The sequence below is a fragment of the Heterodontus francisci genome, unplaced genomic scaffold (assembly GCF_036365525.1).
Source record: "Heterodontus francisci isolate sHetFra1 unplaced genomic scaffold, sHetFra1.hap1 HAP1_SCAFFOLD_1796, whole genome shotgun sequence".
In the NCBI taxonomy this organism is placed as follows: Eukaryota; Metazoa; Chordata; class Chondrichthyes; order Heterodontiformes; family Heterodontidae; genus Heterodontus; species Heterodontus francisci.
The window spans coordinates 1-17120 of NW_027142085.1; the positions used below are offsets into that span (position 1 = coordinate 1).

Sequence of the window (17120 nt, forward strand, 5' to 3'; positions counted from 1 at the left end):
TGTATATTCACAGTGGGGGTAGTGGGGGGTGTATTCAGACTGGGGGTAGTGGGGGGTATATTCACAGTGGGGGTAGTGGGGGGTATATTCACAGTGGGGGTAGTGGGGGGTATATTCAGACTGGGGGTAGTGGGGGGTATATTCACAGTGGGGGTCATGGGTGGTATATTCAGACTGGGGGTAGTGGGGGGTATATTCACATTGGGAGTAGTGGGGGGTATATTCACAGTGGAGTAGTGGGGGGTATATTCACAGTGGGGGTAGTGGGGGGTATATTCACAGTGGGGGTAGTGGGGGGTATATTCACAGTGGGGGTAGTGGGGGGTATATTCAGACTGGGGGTAGGGGGGGTATATTCACAGTGGGGTAGTGGGGGTATATTCACAGTGGGGGTAGTGGGGGGTATATTCAGACTGGGGGTAGTGGGGGGTATATTCAGACTGGGGGTAGTGGGGGGTATATTCACAGTGGGGGTAGTGGGGGGTATATTCACAGTGGGGTAGTGGGGGTATATTCAGACTGGGGGTAGTGGGGGGTATATTCAGACTGGGGGTAGTGGGGGGTATATTCACAGTGGGGGTAGTGGGGGGTATATTCACAGTGGGGTAGTGGGGGTATATTCACAGTGGGGGTAGTGGGGGGTATATTCACAGTGGGGGTAGTGGGGGGTATATTCAGACTGGGGGTAGTGGGGGGTATATTCACAGTGGGGGTAGTGGGGGTATATTCAGACTGGGGGTAGTGGGGGGTATATTCACAGTGGGGGTAGTGGGGGGTATATTCACAGTGGGGGTAGTGGGGGGTATATTCACAGTGGGGGTAGTGGGGGGTATATTCAGACTGGGGGTAGTGGGGGGTATATTCACAGTGGGGGTAGTGGGGGGTATATTCACAGTGGGGGTAGTGGGGGGTATATTCACAGTGGGGTAGTGGGGGGTATATTCCAGTGGGGGTAGTGGGGGGTATATTCAGACTGGGGGTAGTGGGGGGTATATTCACAGTGGGGGTAGTGGGGGGTATATTCACAGTGGGGTAGTGGGGGGTATATTCAGACTGGGGGTAGTGGGGGGTATATTCAGACTGGGGGTAGTGGGGGGTATATTCACAGTGGGGTAGTGGGGGGTATATTCACAGTGGGAGTAGTGGGGGTATATTCACAGTGGGGGTAGTGGGGGTATATTCACAGTGGGGGTAGTGGGGGGTATATTCACAGTGGGGGTAGTGGGGGGTATATTCAGACTGGGGTAGTGGGGGGTATATTCAGACTGGGGGTAGTGGGGGGTATATTCACAGTGGGGGTAGTGGGGGTATATTCACAGTGGGGGTAGTGGGGGGTATATTCACAGTGGGGGTAGTGGGGGGTATATTCACAGTGGGGGTAGTGGGGGTATATTCACAGTGGGGGTAGTGGGGTGTATATTCACAGTGGGGGTAGTGGGGGTATATTCACAGTGGGGGTAGTGGGGGTATATTCACAGTGGGGTAGTGGGGGTATATTCACAGTGGGGGTAGCTGGGGGGTATATTCACAGTGGGGTAGTGGGGGTATATTCACAGTGGGGTAGTGGGGGGTATATTCACAGTGGGGTAGTGGGGGGTATATTCACAGTGGGGGTAGTGGGGGGTATATTCACAGTGGGGGTAGTGGGGGTATATTCACAGTGGGGTAGTGGGGGGTATATTCACAGTGGGGGTAGTGGGGGTATATTCACAGTGGGGGTAGTGGGGGTATATTCACAGTGGGGTAGTGGGGGGTATATTCACAGTGGGGGTAGTGGGGGGTATATTCACAGTGGGGGTAGTGGGGGGTATATTCACAGTGGGGTAGTGGGGGGTATATTCACAGTGGGGGTAGTGGGGGGTATATTCACAGTGGGGGTAGTGGGGGTATATTCACAGTGGGGTAGTGGGGGTATATTCACAGTGGGGGTAGTGGGGGTATATTCACAGTGGGGGTAGTGGGGTGTATATTCACAGTGGGGGTAGTGGGGTGTATATTCACAGTGGGGGTAGTGGGTGGTATATTCACAGTAGGGGTAGTGGGGGGTATATTCAGACTGGGGGTAGTGGGTGGTATATTCACAGTAGGGGTAGTGGGGGGTATATTCAGACTGGGGGTAGTGGGGGGTATATTCACAGTGGGGGTAGTGGGGGGTATATTCAGACTGGGGGTAGTGGGGGTATATTCACAGTGGGGGTAGTGGGGGGTATATTCAGACTGGGGGTAGTGGGGGGTATATTCACAGTGGGGTAGTGGGGGGTATATTCACAGTGGGGTAGTGGGGGGTATATTCACAGTGGGGGTAGTGGGGTGTATATTCACAGTGGGGTAGTGGGGGGTATATTCACAGTGGGGGTAGTGGGGTGTATATTCACAGTGGGGGTAGTGGGGGGTATATTCAACAGTGGGGTAGTGGGGGGTATATTCAGACTGGGGGTAGTGGGGGTATATTCACAGTGGGGGTAGTGGGGGGTATATTCAGACTGGGGGGTAGTGGGGGGTATATTCACATTGGGAGTAGTGGGGGGTATATTCACAGTGGGAGTAGTGGGGGGTATATTCACAGTGGGGGTAGTGGGGGGTATATTCACAGTGGGGGTAGTGGGGGTATATTCACAGTGGGGGTAGTGGGGGGTATATTCAGACTGGGGGTAGTGGGGGGGTATATTCACAGTGGGGGTAGTGGGGGTATATTCACAGTGGGGGTAGTGGGGGTATATTCAGACTGGGGGTAGTGGGGGGTATATTCAGACTGGGGTAGTGGGGGGTATATTCACAGTGGGGGTAGTGGGGGGTATATTCACAGTGGGGGTAGTGGGGGGGTATATTCAGACTGGGGGTAGTGGGGGTATATTCAGACTGGGGGTAGTGGGGGGTATATTCACAGTGGGGGTAGTGGGGGGTATATTCACAGTGGGAGTAGTGGGGGGTATATTCACAGTGGGGGTAGTGGGGGGTATATTCACAGTGGGGGTAGTGGGGGGTATATTCAGACTGGGGGTAGTGGGGGTATATTCACAGTGGGGTAGTGGGGGGTATATTCAGACTGGGGGTAGTGGGGGGTATATTCACAGTGGGGGTAGTGGGGGGTATATTCACAGTGGGGTAGTGGGGGGTATATTCACAGTGGGGGTAGTGGGGGGTATATTCAGACTGGGGGTAGTGGGGGTATATTCACAGTGGGGGTAGTGGGGGTATATTCACAGTGGGGGTAGTGGGGGGTATATTCACAGTGGGGGTAGTGGGGGGTATATTCAGACTGGGGGTAGTGGGGGGTATATTCAGACTGGGGGTAGTGGGGGGTATATTCACAGTGGGGTAGTGGGGGGTATATTCACAGTGGGGGTAGTGGGGGGTATATTCAGACTGGGGTAGTGGGGGGTATATTCAGTGGGGTAGTGGGGGGTTATTCACGTGGGGGTAGTGGGGGGGGGGGGTTGGGGTATCAGGGGGGGGGGGGTAGTGGGGGGGGGGGTAGGTGGGGGGGTAGGGGGGGGGGGTTGGTAGTGGGGGGTATATTCACAGTGGAGGTAGTGGGGGGTATATTCACAGTGGGAGTAGTGGGGGGGTATATTCACAGTGGGGGTAGTGGGGGGTATATTCACAGTGGGGGTAGTGTGGGGTATATTCACAGTGGGGGTAGTGGGGGGTTTATTCAGACTGGGCGTAGTGGGGGGTATATTCAGACTGGGGTAGTGGGGGTATATTCACAGTGGGGGTAGTGGGGGTATATTCACAGTGGGGGTAGTGGGGTGTATATTCACAGTGGGGTAGTGGGGGTATATTCACAGTGGGGTAGTGGGGGGTATATTCACAGTGGGGGTAGTGGGGTGTATATTCACAGTGGGGGTAGTGGAGGGTATATTCACAGTGGGGGTAGTGGGGGTATATTCACAGTAGGGGTAGTGGGGGTATATTCACAGTGGGGGTAGTGGGGGGTATATTCACAGTGGGGGTAGTGGGGGTATATTCACAGTAGGGTAGTGGGGGGTATATTCACAGTGGGGGTAGTGGGGGGTATATTCACAGTGGGGGTAGTGGGGGGTATATTCACAGTGGGGGTAGTGGGGGTATATTCACAGTAGGGGTAGTGGGGGGTATATTCACAGTGGGGGTAGTGGGGGTATATTCACAGTGGGGGTAGTGGGGGGTATATTCACAGTAGGGGGTAGTGGGGGGTATATTCACAGTGGGGGTAGTGGGGGGTATATTCACAGTGGGGGTATTGGGGGTATATTCACAGTGGGGGTAGTGGGGGTATATTCACAGTGGGGGTAGTGGGGGTATATTCACAGTGGGGGTAGTGGGGGTATATTCACAGTGGGGGTAGTGGGGTGTATATTCACAGTGGGGGTAGTGGGGTGTATATTCACAGTGGGGGTAGTGGGGTGTATATTCACAGTGGGGGTCGTGGGGTGTATATTCACACTGGGGTAGTGGGTGGTATATTCACAGTAGGGGTAGTGGGGGGTATATTCAGACTGGGGGTAGTGGGTGGTATATTCACAGTAGGGGTAGTGGGGGGTATATTCAGACTGGGGGTAGTGGGGGTATATTCACAGTGGGGGTAGTGGGGGGTATATTCACAGTGGGGGTAGTGGGGGGTATATTCACAGTGGGGGTAGTGGGGTGTATATTCACAGTGGGGGTAGTGGGGGGTATATTCACAGTGGGGATAGTGGGGTGTATATTCACAGTGGGGTAGTGGGGGGTATATTCAGACTGGGGGTAGTGGGGGGTATATTCAGACTGGGGGTAGTGGGGGTATATTCACAGTGGAGGTAGTGGGGGGTATATTCAGACTGGGGATAGTGGGGGGTATATTCACAGTGGGGGTAGTGGGGGGTATATTCACAGTGGGGGTAGTGGGGGGTATATTCAGACTGGGGATAGTGGGGGGTATATTCACAGTGGGGGTAGTGGGGGGTATATTCACAGTGGGGGTAGTGGGGGGTATATTCAGACTGGGTGTAGTGGGGGGTATATTCACAGTGGGGGTAGTGGGGGGTATATTCAGACTGGGTGTAGTGGGGGGTATATTCACAGTGGGGGTAGTGGGGGGTATATTCACAGTGGGGGTAGTGGGGGTATATTCACAGTGGGGGTAGTGGGGGGTATATTCAGACTGGGTGTAGTGGGGGGTATATTCACAGTGGGGGTAGTGGGGGGTATATTCACAGTGGGGGTAGTGGGGGGTATATTCAGACTGGGTGTAGTGGGGGGTATATTCACAGTGGGGGTAGTGGGGGGTATATTCACAGTGGGGGTAGTGGGGGGTATATTCAGACTGGGTGTAGTGGGGGGTATATTCAGACTGGGTGTAGTGGGGGGTATATTCACAGTGGGGGTAGTGGGGGGTATATTCACAGTGGGGGTAGTGGGGGGTATATTCACAGTTGGGGTAGTGGGGGGTATTCAGACTGGGGGTTATTTTTTGCTGATTTAGCTGCTGATTTCATCATGGAACTGGATCTTTTCCCGGTTGCAGAGGCCCCCACCTCTCCCCCCACCTCTCCCCCCACCTCTCCCCCCACCTCTCCCCCCACCTCTCCCCCCACCTCTCCCCCCACCTCTCCCCCCACTCCCCTTTCCCCTTCCCCCTTCCCCCTCCCAATCCAAGCCACTCATTGACCCCCTCGAAATAACCTTCTGCTTGGCCCCATCTGTCAGATATCCTTCCCAATACTTTAAATAACCTTAAAATTCATGTCAAAATATTGAAAGATTGAAACAAATGAAACGCTAAACCTGCAAAGTTTGTAATTTTTAAAAAGGTCACATTCAGGATGAAGTTAGCATGTTGTGATAGGTATTAAAACATTAACAGGCAGATTCTTTCTATGCTGCAGGGACAGAGTCTGGACTTTAACCGAGAAACAAAAGGTGAGCGATTGGCCAGGGCGTTAATAATAACCCGTGGGAGACACCTTGGCAGAGTCACATTGTAAAGAATTGCACCCTGTGCTCTCTCAGACAAGAGCACAGTGGATTCACACACTAATCCCAGGTAGGTGGACACCTGAAACTGCAGATCCCACTCAGTACCACCCCCACACCCCAACTCTGACCCCCACTCCGAGCAGACCAGCTCCAGGCACTTGTCACATACTTTATCTTTCACCATCTCCACACCGACCATCAGTCCCTTCCCTCGCACATCACCAACAATCTCAAACTCATCGCGCAGTTTGGCCAACTCCAGCAACAAATATGTTCCAAGGGTCTCGCACTTGGCCATTAAACCATCTCCTTCAATCACCTTCAAACAGGGAACAAACTGTCAGCAATACAGCAATAGCATCACAGAAAATCACAGTCACACTGAGCACGGTCACAGTGAGCACGAGCAAAGTGACACAGTCACAGCGAACACAATCACATTGAGCACAGTCACAGTGAGCACGGTCACAGTGAGCACGGTCACAGTGAGCACAGTCACAGTGAGCACGGTCACAGTGAGCACGAGCAAAGTGAACACAGTCACAGTGAACACAGTCACAGTGAACACAGTCACAGTGAACACGGTCACAGTGAGCACGGTCACAGTGAGCACGGTCACAGTGAGCACGAGCAAAGTGAACACAATCACAGTGAGCATGGGCACAGTGAGCGCGGTCACAGTGAGTGCGGTCACACTGAGCACGGTCACTCAGAGCGCGGTCACAGTGAGCAAGGTCACAGTGAACACGATCAGAGTAAACACAGTCACAGTGAACACGGGCACACAGAATACGGTCATAGTGAACACAGCCACAGTGAGCATGGTCACAGTGAGCAAGGTCACAGTGAACACAGTCACAGTGAACACAGTCACAGTGAGCACAGTCACAGTGAGCACGGGCACACCGAGCACGGTCATAGTGAACACAGCCACAGTGAGCACGGTCACAATGAACGCGGTCACATTGAACGCGGTCACAGTGAGCACGGTCACACTGAGCACGGTCACACTGAGCACGGTCACAGTGCACACGGTCACAGTGAACGCAGTCACAGTGAACACGGTCACAGTGAACGCAGTCACAGTGAGCAAGGTCACAGTGAACACGGTCACAGTCAGCACGGTCACACTGAGCACGCTCACAGTGAACACAGTCACAGTGAGCAAGGTCACAGTGAACACAGTCACAGTGAACACAGTCACAGTGAGCACGGTCACAGCGAGCAAGGTCACAGTGAGCACAGTCACAGTGAGCACGGTCACAGTGAACACAGTCACAGTGAACACAGTCACAGTGAGCACGCTCACACTGAGCATGCTCACACTGAGCACGGTCACACTGAGCACGCTCACAGTGAACACAGTCACAGTGACCACGGTCACAGTGAACACAGTCACAGTGAACACGGGCACAGTGCGCACGGTCACAGCGAGCAAGGTCACAGTGAACACGGCCACAGTGAGCACGGTCACAGTGAGCACGGTCACAGTGTGCACGGTCACAGTGAGTAAGGTCACAGTGAGCAAGGTCACAGTGAACACCGTCACAGTGAACACAGTCACAGTGAACACGGGCACAGTAAACACAGTCACAGTGAGCACGGTCACAGTGAACACAGTCACAGTGAACACAGTCACAGTGAACACGGGCACATCGAGCACGGTCACAGCGAGCACGGTCACAGCGAGCACGGTCAGAGTGAGCAAGGTCACAGTGAGCACGGTCAGAGTGAACACAGTCACAGTGAGCACGGTCACACTGGGCACGCTCACAGTGAACACAGTCACAGTGAGCAAGGTCACAGTGAACACGGTCACAGGGAACACGGGCACAGTGAACACAGTCACAGTGAGCACGGTCACAGTGAACACAGTCACAGTGAGCATGGAGACAGTGAGCAAGGTCATAGTGAACACGGTCACAGTGAACACAGTCACAGTGAGCACGGGCACACAGAGCACGGTCATAGTGAACACAGTCACAGTGAGCACGGTCACAATGAACGCGGTCACATTGAACGCGGTCACAGTGAGCACGGTCACACTGAGCACGGTCACACTGAGCACGGTCACAGTGAGCACGGTCACAGTGAGCACGGTCACACTGAGCACGGTCACACTGAGCGCGGTCACACTGAGCGCGGTCACAGTGAGCACGGCCACAGTGAGCACGGTCACACTGAGCACGGTCACACTGAGCACGGTCACAGTGAACGCAGTCACAGTGAGCGCGGTCACACTGAGCGCTTTCACAGTGAGCGCAGCCACAGTGAGCGCGGTCACAGTGAGCACGGCCACAGTGAACGCGGCCACAGTGAGCACGGTCACAGTGAGCACGGGGTACAGTGAGCACGGACACAGTGAACACACAGTGAGCACGGTCACACTGAGCACGGTCACAGTGAACACGGGCAACAGTGAGCACGGACACAGTGAGCACGGGGCGCAGTGAGCACGGGCACAGTGAACACGGGCAGAGTAAACATGGGCAGAGTGAGCACGGGCGCAGTGAACACGGACACAGTGAACACGGACATAGTGGGCACGGGCACAGTAAACACGCGCACAGTGAGCAACGTCATAGTGAACACAGACACAGTGAACACGGGTACAGTGAGCACGGACACAGTGGGCACAGTCACAGTGAGCACGGGCACAGTGAGCACGGGCACAGTGAGCACGGGCACAGTGAACACAGGCACAGTGAACACGGGCACAGTGAACACGGGCACAGTGAGCAAGGTCACACTGAGTACGGTCACACTGAGCGTGGTCACACTGAGCGCGGCCACAGTGAGCGCGGTCACAGTGAGCGCGGTCACAGTGAGCACAGTCACAGTGAACGCACTCACAGTGAGCAAGATCACAGTGAACACGGGCACAGTGAACACAATCCCAGTGAGCACGGTCACAGTGAGCAAAGTCACAGTGGGAGCACGGGCACAGTGAACACGGGCACAGTGAGCACGGGCAAAGTGAACACGGGCAGAGTGAACACGGGCAGAGTGAACACGGGCACAGTGAACATGGACAAAGTGAACATGGGCACAGTGAACATGGACAAAGTGAACATGGACACAGTGAACACGGGCACAGTGGGCACGGGCACAGTAAACACGGGCACAGTGAGCAACGTCATAGTGAACACAGACACAGTGAACACGGGTACAGTGAGCACGGACACAGTGGGCACAGTCACAGTGAACACGGGCACAGTGAGCACGGGCACAGTGAGCACGGGCACAGTGAACACAGGCACAGTGAACACGGGCACAGTGGGCACGGGCACAGTAAACACGGGCACAGTGAGCAAGGTCACACTGAGTACGGTCACACTGAGCGCGGTCACAATGAGCGCGGCCACAGTGAGCGCGGTCACAGTGAGCGCGGTCACAGTGAGCGCGGTCACAGTGAGCAAGGTCATAGTGAGCGCGGTCACAGTGAGCGCGGTCACAGTGAGCGCGGTCACAGTGAGCAAGGTCACAGTGAGCGCGGTCACACTGAGCGCAGTCACACTGAGCGCAGTCACAGTAAACGCACTCACAGTGAGCAAGATCACAGTGAACACGGGCACAGTGAACACAATCCCAGTGAGCACGGTCACAGTGAGCAAAGTCACAGTGAGAGCACGGGCACAGTGAACACGGGCACAGTGAGCACGGGCAAAGTGAACACGGGCACAGTGAACATGGACAAAGTGAACATGGACACAGTGAACACGGGCACAGTGGGCACGGGCACAGTAAACACGGGCACAGTGAGCAACGTCATAGTGAACACAGACACAGTGAACACGGGTACAGTGAGCACGGGCACAGTGAGCACGGGCACAGTGAACACGGGCACAGTGAACACAGTCACAGTGAACACGGGCACAGTGCGCACGGTCACAGCGAGCAAGGTCACAGTGAACACGGCCACAGTGAGCACGGTCACAGTGAGCACGGTCACAGTGTGCACGGTCACAGTGAGTAAGGTCACAGTGAGCAAGGTCACAGTGAACACCGTCACAGTGAACACAGTCACAGTGAACACGGGCACAGTAAACACAGTCACAGTGAGCACGGTCACAGTGAACACAGTCACAGTGAACACAGTCACAGTGAACACGGGCACATCGAGCACGGTCACAGCGAGCACGGTCACAGCGAGCACGGTCACAGTGAGCAAGGTCACAGTGAGCACGGTCAGAGTGAGCAAGGTCACAGTGAGCACGGTCAGAGTGAACACAGTCACAGTGAGCACGGTCACACTGGGCACGCTCACAGTGAACACAGTCACAGTGAGCAAGGTCACAGTGAACACGGTCACAGGGAACACGGGCACAGTGAACACAGTCACAGTGAGCACGGTCACAGTGAACACAGTCACAGTGAGCATGGAGACAGTGAGCAAGGTCATAGTGAACACGGTCACAGTGAACACAGTCACAGTGAGCACGGGCACACAGAGCACGGTCATAGTGAACACAGTCACAGTGAGCACGGTCACAATGAACGCGGTCACATTGAACGCGGTCACAGTGAGCACGGTCACACTGAGCACGGTCACACTGAGCACGGTCACAGTGAGCACGGTCACAGTGAGCACGGTCACACTGAGCACGGTCACACTGAGCGCGGTCACACTGAGCGCGGTCACAGTGAGCACGGCCACAGTGAGCACGGTCACACTGAGCACGGTCACACTGAGCACGGTCACAGTGAACGCAGTCACAGTGAGCGCGGTCACACTGAGCGCTTTCACAGTGAGCGCAGCCACAGTGAGCGCGGTCACAGTGAGCACGGCCACAGTGAACGCGGCCACAGTGAGCACGGTCACAGTGAGCACGGGGTACAGTGAGCACGGACACAGTGAACACACAGTGAGCACGGTCACACTGAGCACGGTCACAGTGAACACGGGCAACAGTGAGCACGGACACAGTGAGCACGGGGCGCAGTGAGCACGGGCACAGTGAACACGGGCAGAGTAAACATGGGCAGAGTGAGCACGGGCGCAGTGAACACGGACACAGTGAACACGGACATAGTGGGCACGGGCACAGTAAACACGCGCACAGTGAGCAACGTCATAGTGAACACAGACACAGTGAACACGGGTACAGTGAGCACGGACACAGTGGGCACAGTCACAGTGAGCACGGGCACAGTGAGCACGGGCACAGTGAGCACGGGCACAGTGAACACAGGCACAGTGAACACGGGCACAGTGAACACGGGCACAGTGAGCAAGGTCACACTGAGTACGGTCACACTGAGCGTGGTCACACTGAGCGCGGCCACAGTGAGCGCGGTCACAGTGAGCGCGGTCACAGTGAGCACAGTCACAGTGAACGCACTCACAGTGAGCAAGATCACAGTGAACACGGGCACAGTGAACACAATCCCAGTGAGCACGGTCACAGTGAGCAAAGTCACAGTGGGAGCACGGGCACAGTGAACACGGGCACAGTGAGCACGGGCAAAGTGAACACGGGCAGAGTGAACACGGGCAGAGTGAACACGGGCACAGTGAACATGGACAAAGTGAACATGGGCACAGTGAACATGGACAAAGTGAACATGGACACAGTGAACACGGGCACAGTGGGCACGGGCACAGTAAACACGGGCACAGTGAGCAACGTCATAGTGAACACAGACACAGTGAACACGGGTACAGTGAGCACGGACACAGTGGGCACAGTCACAGTGAACACGGGCACAGTGAGCACGGGCACAGTGAGCACGGGCACAGTGAACACAGGCACAGTGAACACGGGCACAGTGGGCACGGGCACAGTAAACACGGGCACAGTGAGCAAGGTCACACTGAGTACGGTCACACTGAGCGCGGTCACAATGAGCGCGGCCACAGTGAGCGCGGTCACAGTGAGCGCGGTCACAGTGAGCGCGGTCACAGTGAGCAAGGTCATAGTGAGCGCGGTCACAGTGAGCGCGGTCACAGTGAGCGCGGTCACAGTGAGCAAGGTCACAGTGAGCGCGGTCACACTGAGCGCAGTCACACTGAGCGCAGTCACAGTAAACGCACTCACAGTGAGCAAGATCACAGTGAACACGGGCACAGTGAACACAATCCCAGTGAGCACGGTCACAGTGAGCAAAGTCACAGTGAGAGCACGGGCACAGTGAACACGGGCACAGTGAGCACGGGCAAAGTGAACACGGGCACAGTGAACATGGACAAAGTGAACATGGACACAGTGAACACGGGCACAGTGGGCACGGGCACAGTAAACACGGGCACAGTGAGCAACGTCATAGTGAACACAGACACAGTGAACACGGGTACAGTGAGCACGGGCACAGTGAGCACGGGCACAGTGAACACGGGCACAGTGAACACGGGCACAGTGGGCACGGGCACAGTAAACACGGGCACAGTGAGCAAGGTCACACTGAGTACGGTCACACTGAGCGCGGTCACAGTGAGCGCGGCCACAGTGAGAGCGGTCACAGTGAGCGCGGTCACAGTGAGCGCGGTCATAGTGAGCAAGGTCACAGTGAGCGCGGTCACACTGAGCGCAGTCACAGTGAACGCACTCACAGTGAGCAAGATCACAGTGAACACGGGCACAGTGAACACAATCCCAGTGAGCACGGTCACAGTGAGCAAAGTCACAGTGAGAGCACGGGCACAGTGAACACGGGCACAGTGAGCACGGGCAAAGTGAACACGGGCAGAGTGAACACGGGCACAGTGAACATGGACAAAGTGAACATGGACACAGTGAACACGGGCACAGTGGGCACGGGCACAGTAAACACGGGCACAGTGAGCAAGGTCACAGTGAGCACGGTCACACTGAGCACGGTCACAGTGAGCAAGGTCACAGTGAGCGCGGTCACACTGAGCGCAGTCAAAGTGAGCGCGGCCACAGTGAGCGCGGTCACAGTGAGCGCGGTCACAGTGAGCGCGGTCACACTGAGCACGGTCACAGTGAGCAAGGTCACAGTGAGCGCGGTCACAGTGAGCGCGGTCACACTGAGCGCAAGCACAGTGAACGCGGTCACAGTGAACACGGTCACAGTGAGCAAGGTCACAGTGAGCGCGGTCACAGTGAGCGCGGTCACAGTGAGCAAGGTCACAGTGAGCGCGGTCACACTGAGCGCAATCACAGTGACCGCGGCCACAGTGAGCGCCAGCACAGTGAACGCAGTCACAGAGAGCAAGGTCACAGTTAACCCGGTCACAGTCAGCACGGTCACACTGAGCACGCTCACAGTGAACACAGTCACAGTGAGCACAGTCACAGTGAGCAAGGTCACTGTGAACACGGTCACAGTGAACACGGTCACAGTGAGCACGGTCACAGTGAGCACGCTCACACTGAGCACGCTCACAGTGAACACGGTCACAGTGAGCACGGTCACAGTGAACACAGTCACAGTGAACACGGGCACAGTGCGCACGGTCACAGTGAGCGCGGTCACAGTGAGCGCGGTCACAGTGAGCGCGGTCACAGTGAGCAAGGTCACAGTGAGCGCGGTCACAGTGAGCGCGGTCACAGTGAGCGCGGCCACAGTGAGCGCGGCCACAGTGAGCGCGGCCACAGTGAGCGCGGCCACAGTGAGCGCGGCCACAGTGAGCGCGCTCACACTGAGCGCAATCACAGTGAGCGCGGCCACAGTGAGCGCGGTCACAGTGAGCGCGGTCACAGTGAGCGCGGTCACTCTGAGCGCAAGCACAGTGAACGCAGTCACAGTGAGCAAGGTCACAGTGAACACGGTCACAGTCAGCACGGTCACAGTCAGCACGGTCACACTGAGCACGCTCACAGTGAACACAGTCACAGTGAGCAGGGTCACAGTGAGCAAGGTCACTGTGAACACCGTCACAGTGAACACAGTCACAGTGAGCACGGTCACAGTGAGCACGGTCACACTGAGCATGCTCACAGTGAACACAGTCACAGTGAGCACGGTCACAGTGAACACAGTCACAGTGAACACGGGCACGGTGCGCACGGTCACAGTGAGCGCGGTCACAGTGAGCGCGGTCACAGTGAGCGCGGCCACAGTGAGCACGGTCACAGTGAGCACGGTCACAGTGAGTAAGGTCACAGTGAGCATGGTCACAGTGAGCAAGGTCACAGTGAACACCGTCACAGTGAACACAGTCACAGTGAACACAGTCACAGTGAGCACGGTCACAGTGAGCAAGGTCACAGTGAGCATGGTCACAGTGAACACAGTTACAGTGAACACAGTCACAGTGAACATGGGCACAGTGAACACGTGCACAGTAAACACAGTCACAGCGAGCACGGTCACAGTGAGCAAGGTCACAGTGAGCACGGTCAGAGTGAACACAGTCACAGTGATCAAGGTCACAGTGAACACGGTCACAGGGAACACGGGCACAGTGAACACAGTCACAGTGAGCACGGTCACAGTGAGCAAGCTCATAGTGAACACGGTCACAGTGAACACAGTCACAGTGAGCACGGGCACACAGAGCACGGTCACAGTGAACACAGTCACAGTGAGCACGGTCATAGTGAACACAGTCACAGTGAGCACGATCACAGTGAGCAAGGTCACAGTGAACACGGTCACAGGGAACACGGGCACAGTGAACACAGTCACAGTGAACACAGTCACAGTGAGCACGCTCACAGTGAGCAAGGTCATAGTGAACACGGTCACAGTGAACACAGTCACAGTGAGCACGGGCACACAGAGCACGGTCATAGTGAACACAGTCACAGTGAGCACGGTCACAGTGAACACGGTCACAGTGAGCACGGTAACAGTGAGCATGGTCACAGTGAGCACGGTCACAGTGAACACGGTCACAGTGAACACAGTCACACTGAGCACGGTCACGCTGAGCACGGTCACACTGAGCATGGTCACAATGAGCACGGTCACACTGAGCGCGGTCACAGTGAACGCGGTCACAGTGAGCGCATTCACAGTGAGCGCGGCCACAGTGAGCGCGGTCACAGTGAGCACGGCCACAGTGAGCGCATTCGCATGAGCGCGGCCACAGTGAGCGCGGCCACAGTGAGCGCGGCCACAGTGAGCGCGGCCACAGTGAGCACGGTCACAGTGAACACCGTCACAGGGAACACAGTCACAGTGAACACGGGCACAATGCACACAGTCACAGTGAGCACGGCCACAGTGAACACGGGCAAAGTGAACACGGGCACAGTGAGCACGGGCAAAGTGAACACGGGCAGAGTGAACACGGGCACAGTGAGCAAGGTCACAGTGAGCGCGGTCACACTGAGTGCATTCACAGTGAGCGCGGCCACAGTGAGCGTGGTCACAGTGAGCGCAATCACTGTGAGCACGGTCACAGTGAACACGGGCACAGTGAGCACGGGCACAGTGAGCACGGGCACAGTGAACACAGGCACAGTGAACACGGGCACAGTGGGCACGGGCACAGTAAACACGGGCACAGTGAGCAAGGTCACACTGAGTACGGTCACACTGAGCGCGGTCACAATGAGCGCGGCCACAGTGAGCGCGGTCACAGTGAGCGCGGTCACAGTGAGCGCGGTCACAGTGAGCAAGGTCATAGTGAGCGCGGTCACAGTGAGCGCGGTCACAGTGAGCGCGGTCACAGTGAGCAAGGTCACAGTGAGCGCGGTCACACTGAGCGCAGTCACACTGAGCGCAGTCACAGTAAACGCACTCACAGTGAGCAAGATCACAGTGAACACGGGCACAGTGAACACAATCCCAGTGAGCACGGTCACAGTGAGCAAAGTCACAGTGAGAGCACGGGCACAGTGAACACGGGCACAGTGAGCACGGGCAAAGTGAAAACGGGCACAGTGAACATGGACAAAGTGAACATGGACACAGTGAACACGGGCACAGTGGGCACGGGCACAGTAAACACGGGCACAGTGAGCAACGTCATAGTGAACACAGACACAGTGAACACGGGTACAGTGAGCACGGGCACAGTGAGCACGGGCACAGTGAACACGGGCACAGTGAACACGGGCACAGTGGGCACGGGCACAGTAAACACGGGCACAGTGAGCAAGGTCACACTGAGTACGGTCACACTGAGCGCGGTCACAGTGAGCGCGGCCACAGTGAGAGCGGTCACAGTGAGCGCGGTCACAGTGAGCGCGGTCATAGTGAGCAAGGTCACAGTGAGCGCGGTCACACTGAGCGCAGTCACAGTGAACGCACTCACAGTGAGCAAGATCACAGTGAACACGGGCACAGTGAACACAATCCCAGTGAGCACGGTCACAGTGAGCAAAGTCACAGTGAGAGCACGGGCACAGTGAACACGGGCACAGTGAGCACGGGCAAAGTGAACACGGGCAGAGTGAACACGGGCACAGTGAACATGGACAAAGTGAACATGGACACAGTGAACACGGGCACAGTGGGCACGGGCACAGTAAACACGGGCACAGTGAGCAAGGTCACAGTGAGCACGGTCACACTGAGCACGGTCACAGTGAGCAAGGTCACAGTGAGCGCGGTCACACTGAGCGCAGTCAAAGTGAGCGCGGCCACAGTGAGCGCGGTCACAGTGAGCGCGGTCACAGTGAGCGCGGTCACACTGAGCACGGTCACAGTGAGCAAGGTCACAGTGAGCGCGGTCACAGTGAGCGCGGTCACACTGAGCGCAAGCACAGTGAACGCGGTCACAGTGAACACGGTCACAGTGAGCAAGGTCACAGTGAGCGCGGTCACAGTGAGCGCGGTCACAGTGAGCAAGGTCACAGTGAGCGCGGTCACACTGAGCGCAATCACAGTGACCGCGGCCACAGTGAGCGCCAGCACAGTGAACGCAGTCACAGAGAGCAAGGTCACAGTTAACCCGGTCACAGTCAGCACGGTCACACTGAGCACGCTCACAGTGAACACAGTCACAGTGAGCACAGTCACAGTGAGCAAGGTCACTGTGAACACGGTCACAGTGAACACGGTCACAGTGAGCACGGTCACAGTGAGCACGCTCACACTGAGCACGCTCACAGTGAACACAGTCACAGTGAGCACGGTCACAGTGAACACAGTCACAGTGAACACGGGCACAGTGCGCACGGTCACAGTGAGCGCGGTCACAGTGTGCGCGGTCACAGTGAGCGCGGTCACAGTGAGCAAGGTCACAGTGAGCGCGGTCACAGTGAGCGCGGTCACAGTGAGCGCGGCCACAGTGAGCGCGGCCACAGTGAGCGCGGCCACAGTGA

General features: G+C 56.3%; 1 protein-coding gene across 1 annotated transcript in view; it reads right to left on the bottom strand.

The window, feature by feature from the left end:
* Positions 1-6109: 6109 nt before the first annotated feature.
* The window catches only part of LOC137366513 (alanine--glyoxylate aminotransferase 2, mitochondrial-like), a gene marked incomplete at both ends in the record, with an annotated part of 31484 nt that continues 20473 nt past the window's right edge, over positions 6110-17120 (bottom strand). Inside the window, one exon of the mRNA XM_068028307.1 lies at positions 6110-6259. Within this exon, the coding sequence (XP_067884408.1) occupies positions 6110-6259 (150 nt within the window). The remainder of the gene's footprint in view (positions 6260-17120) is intronic.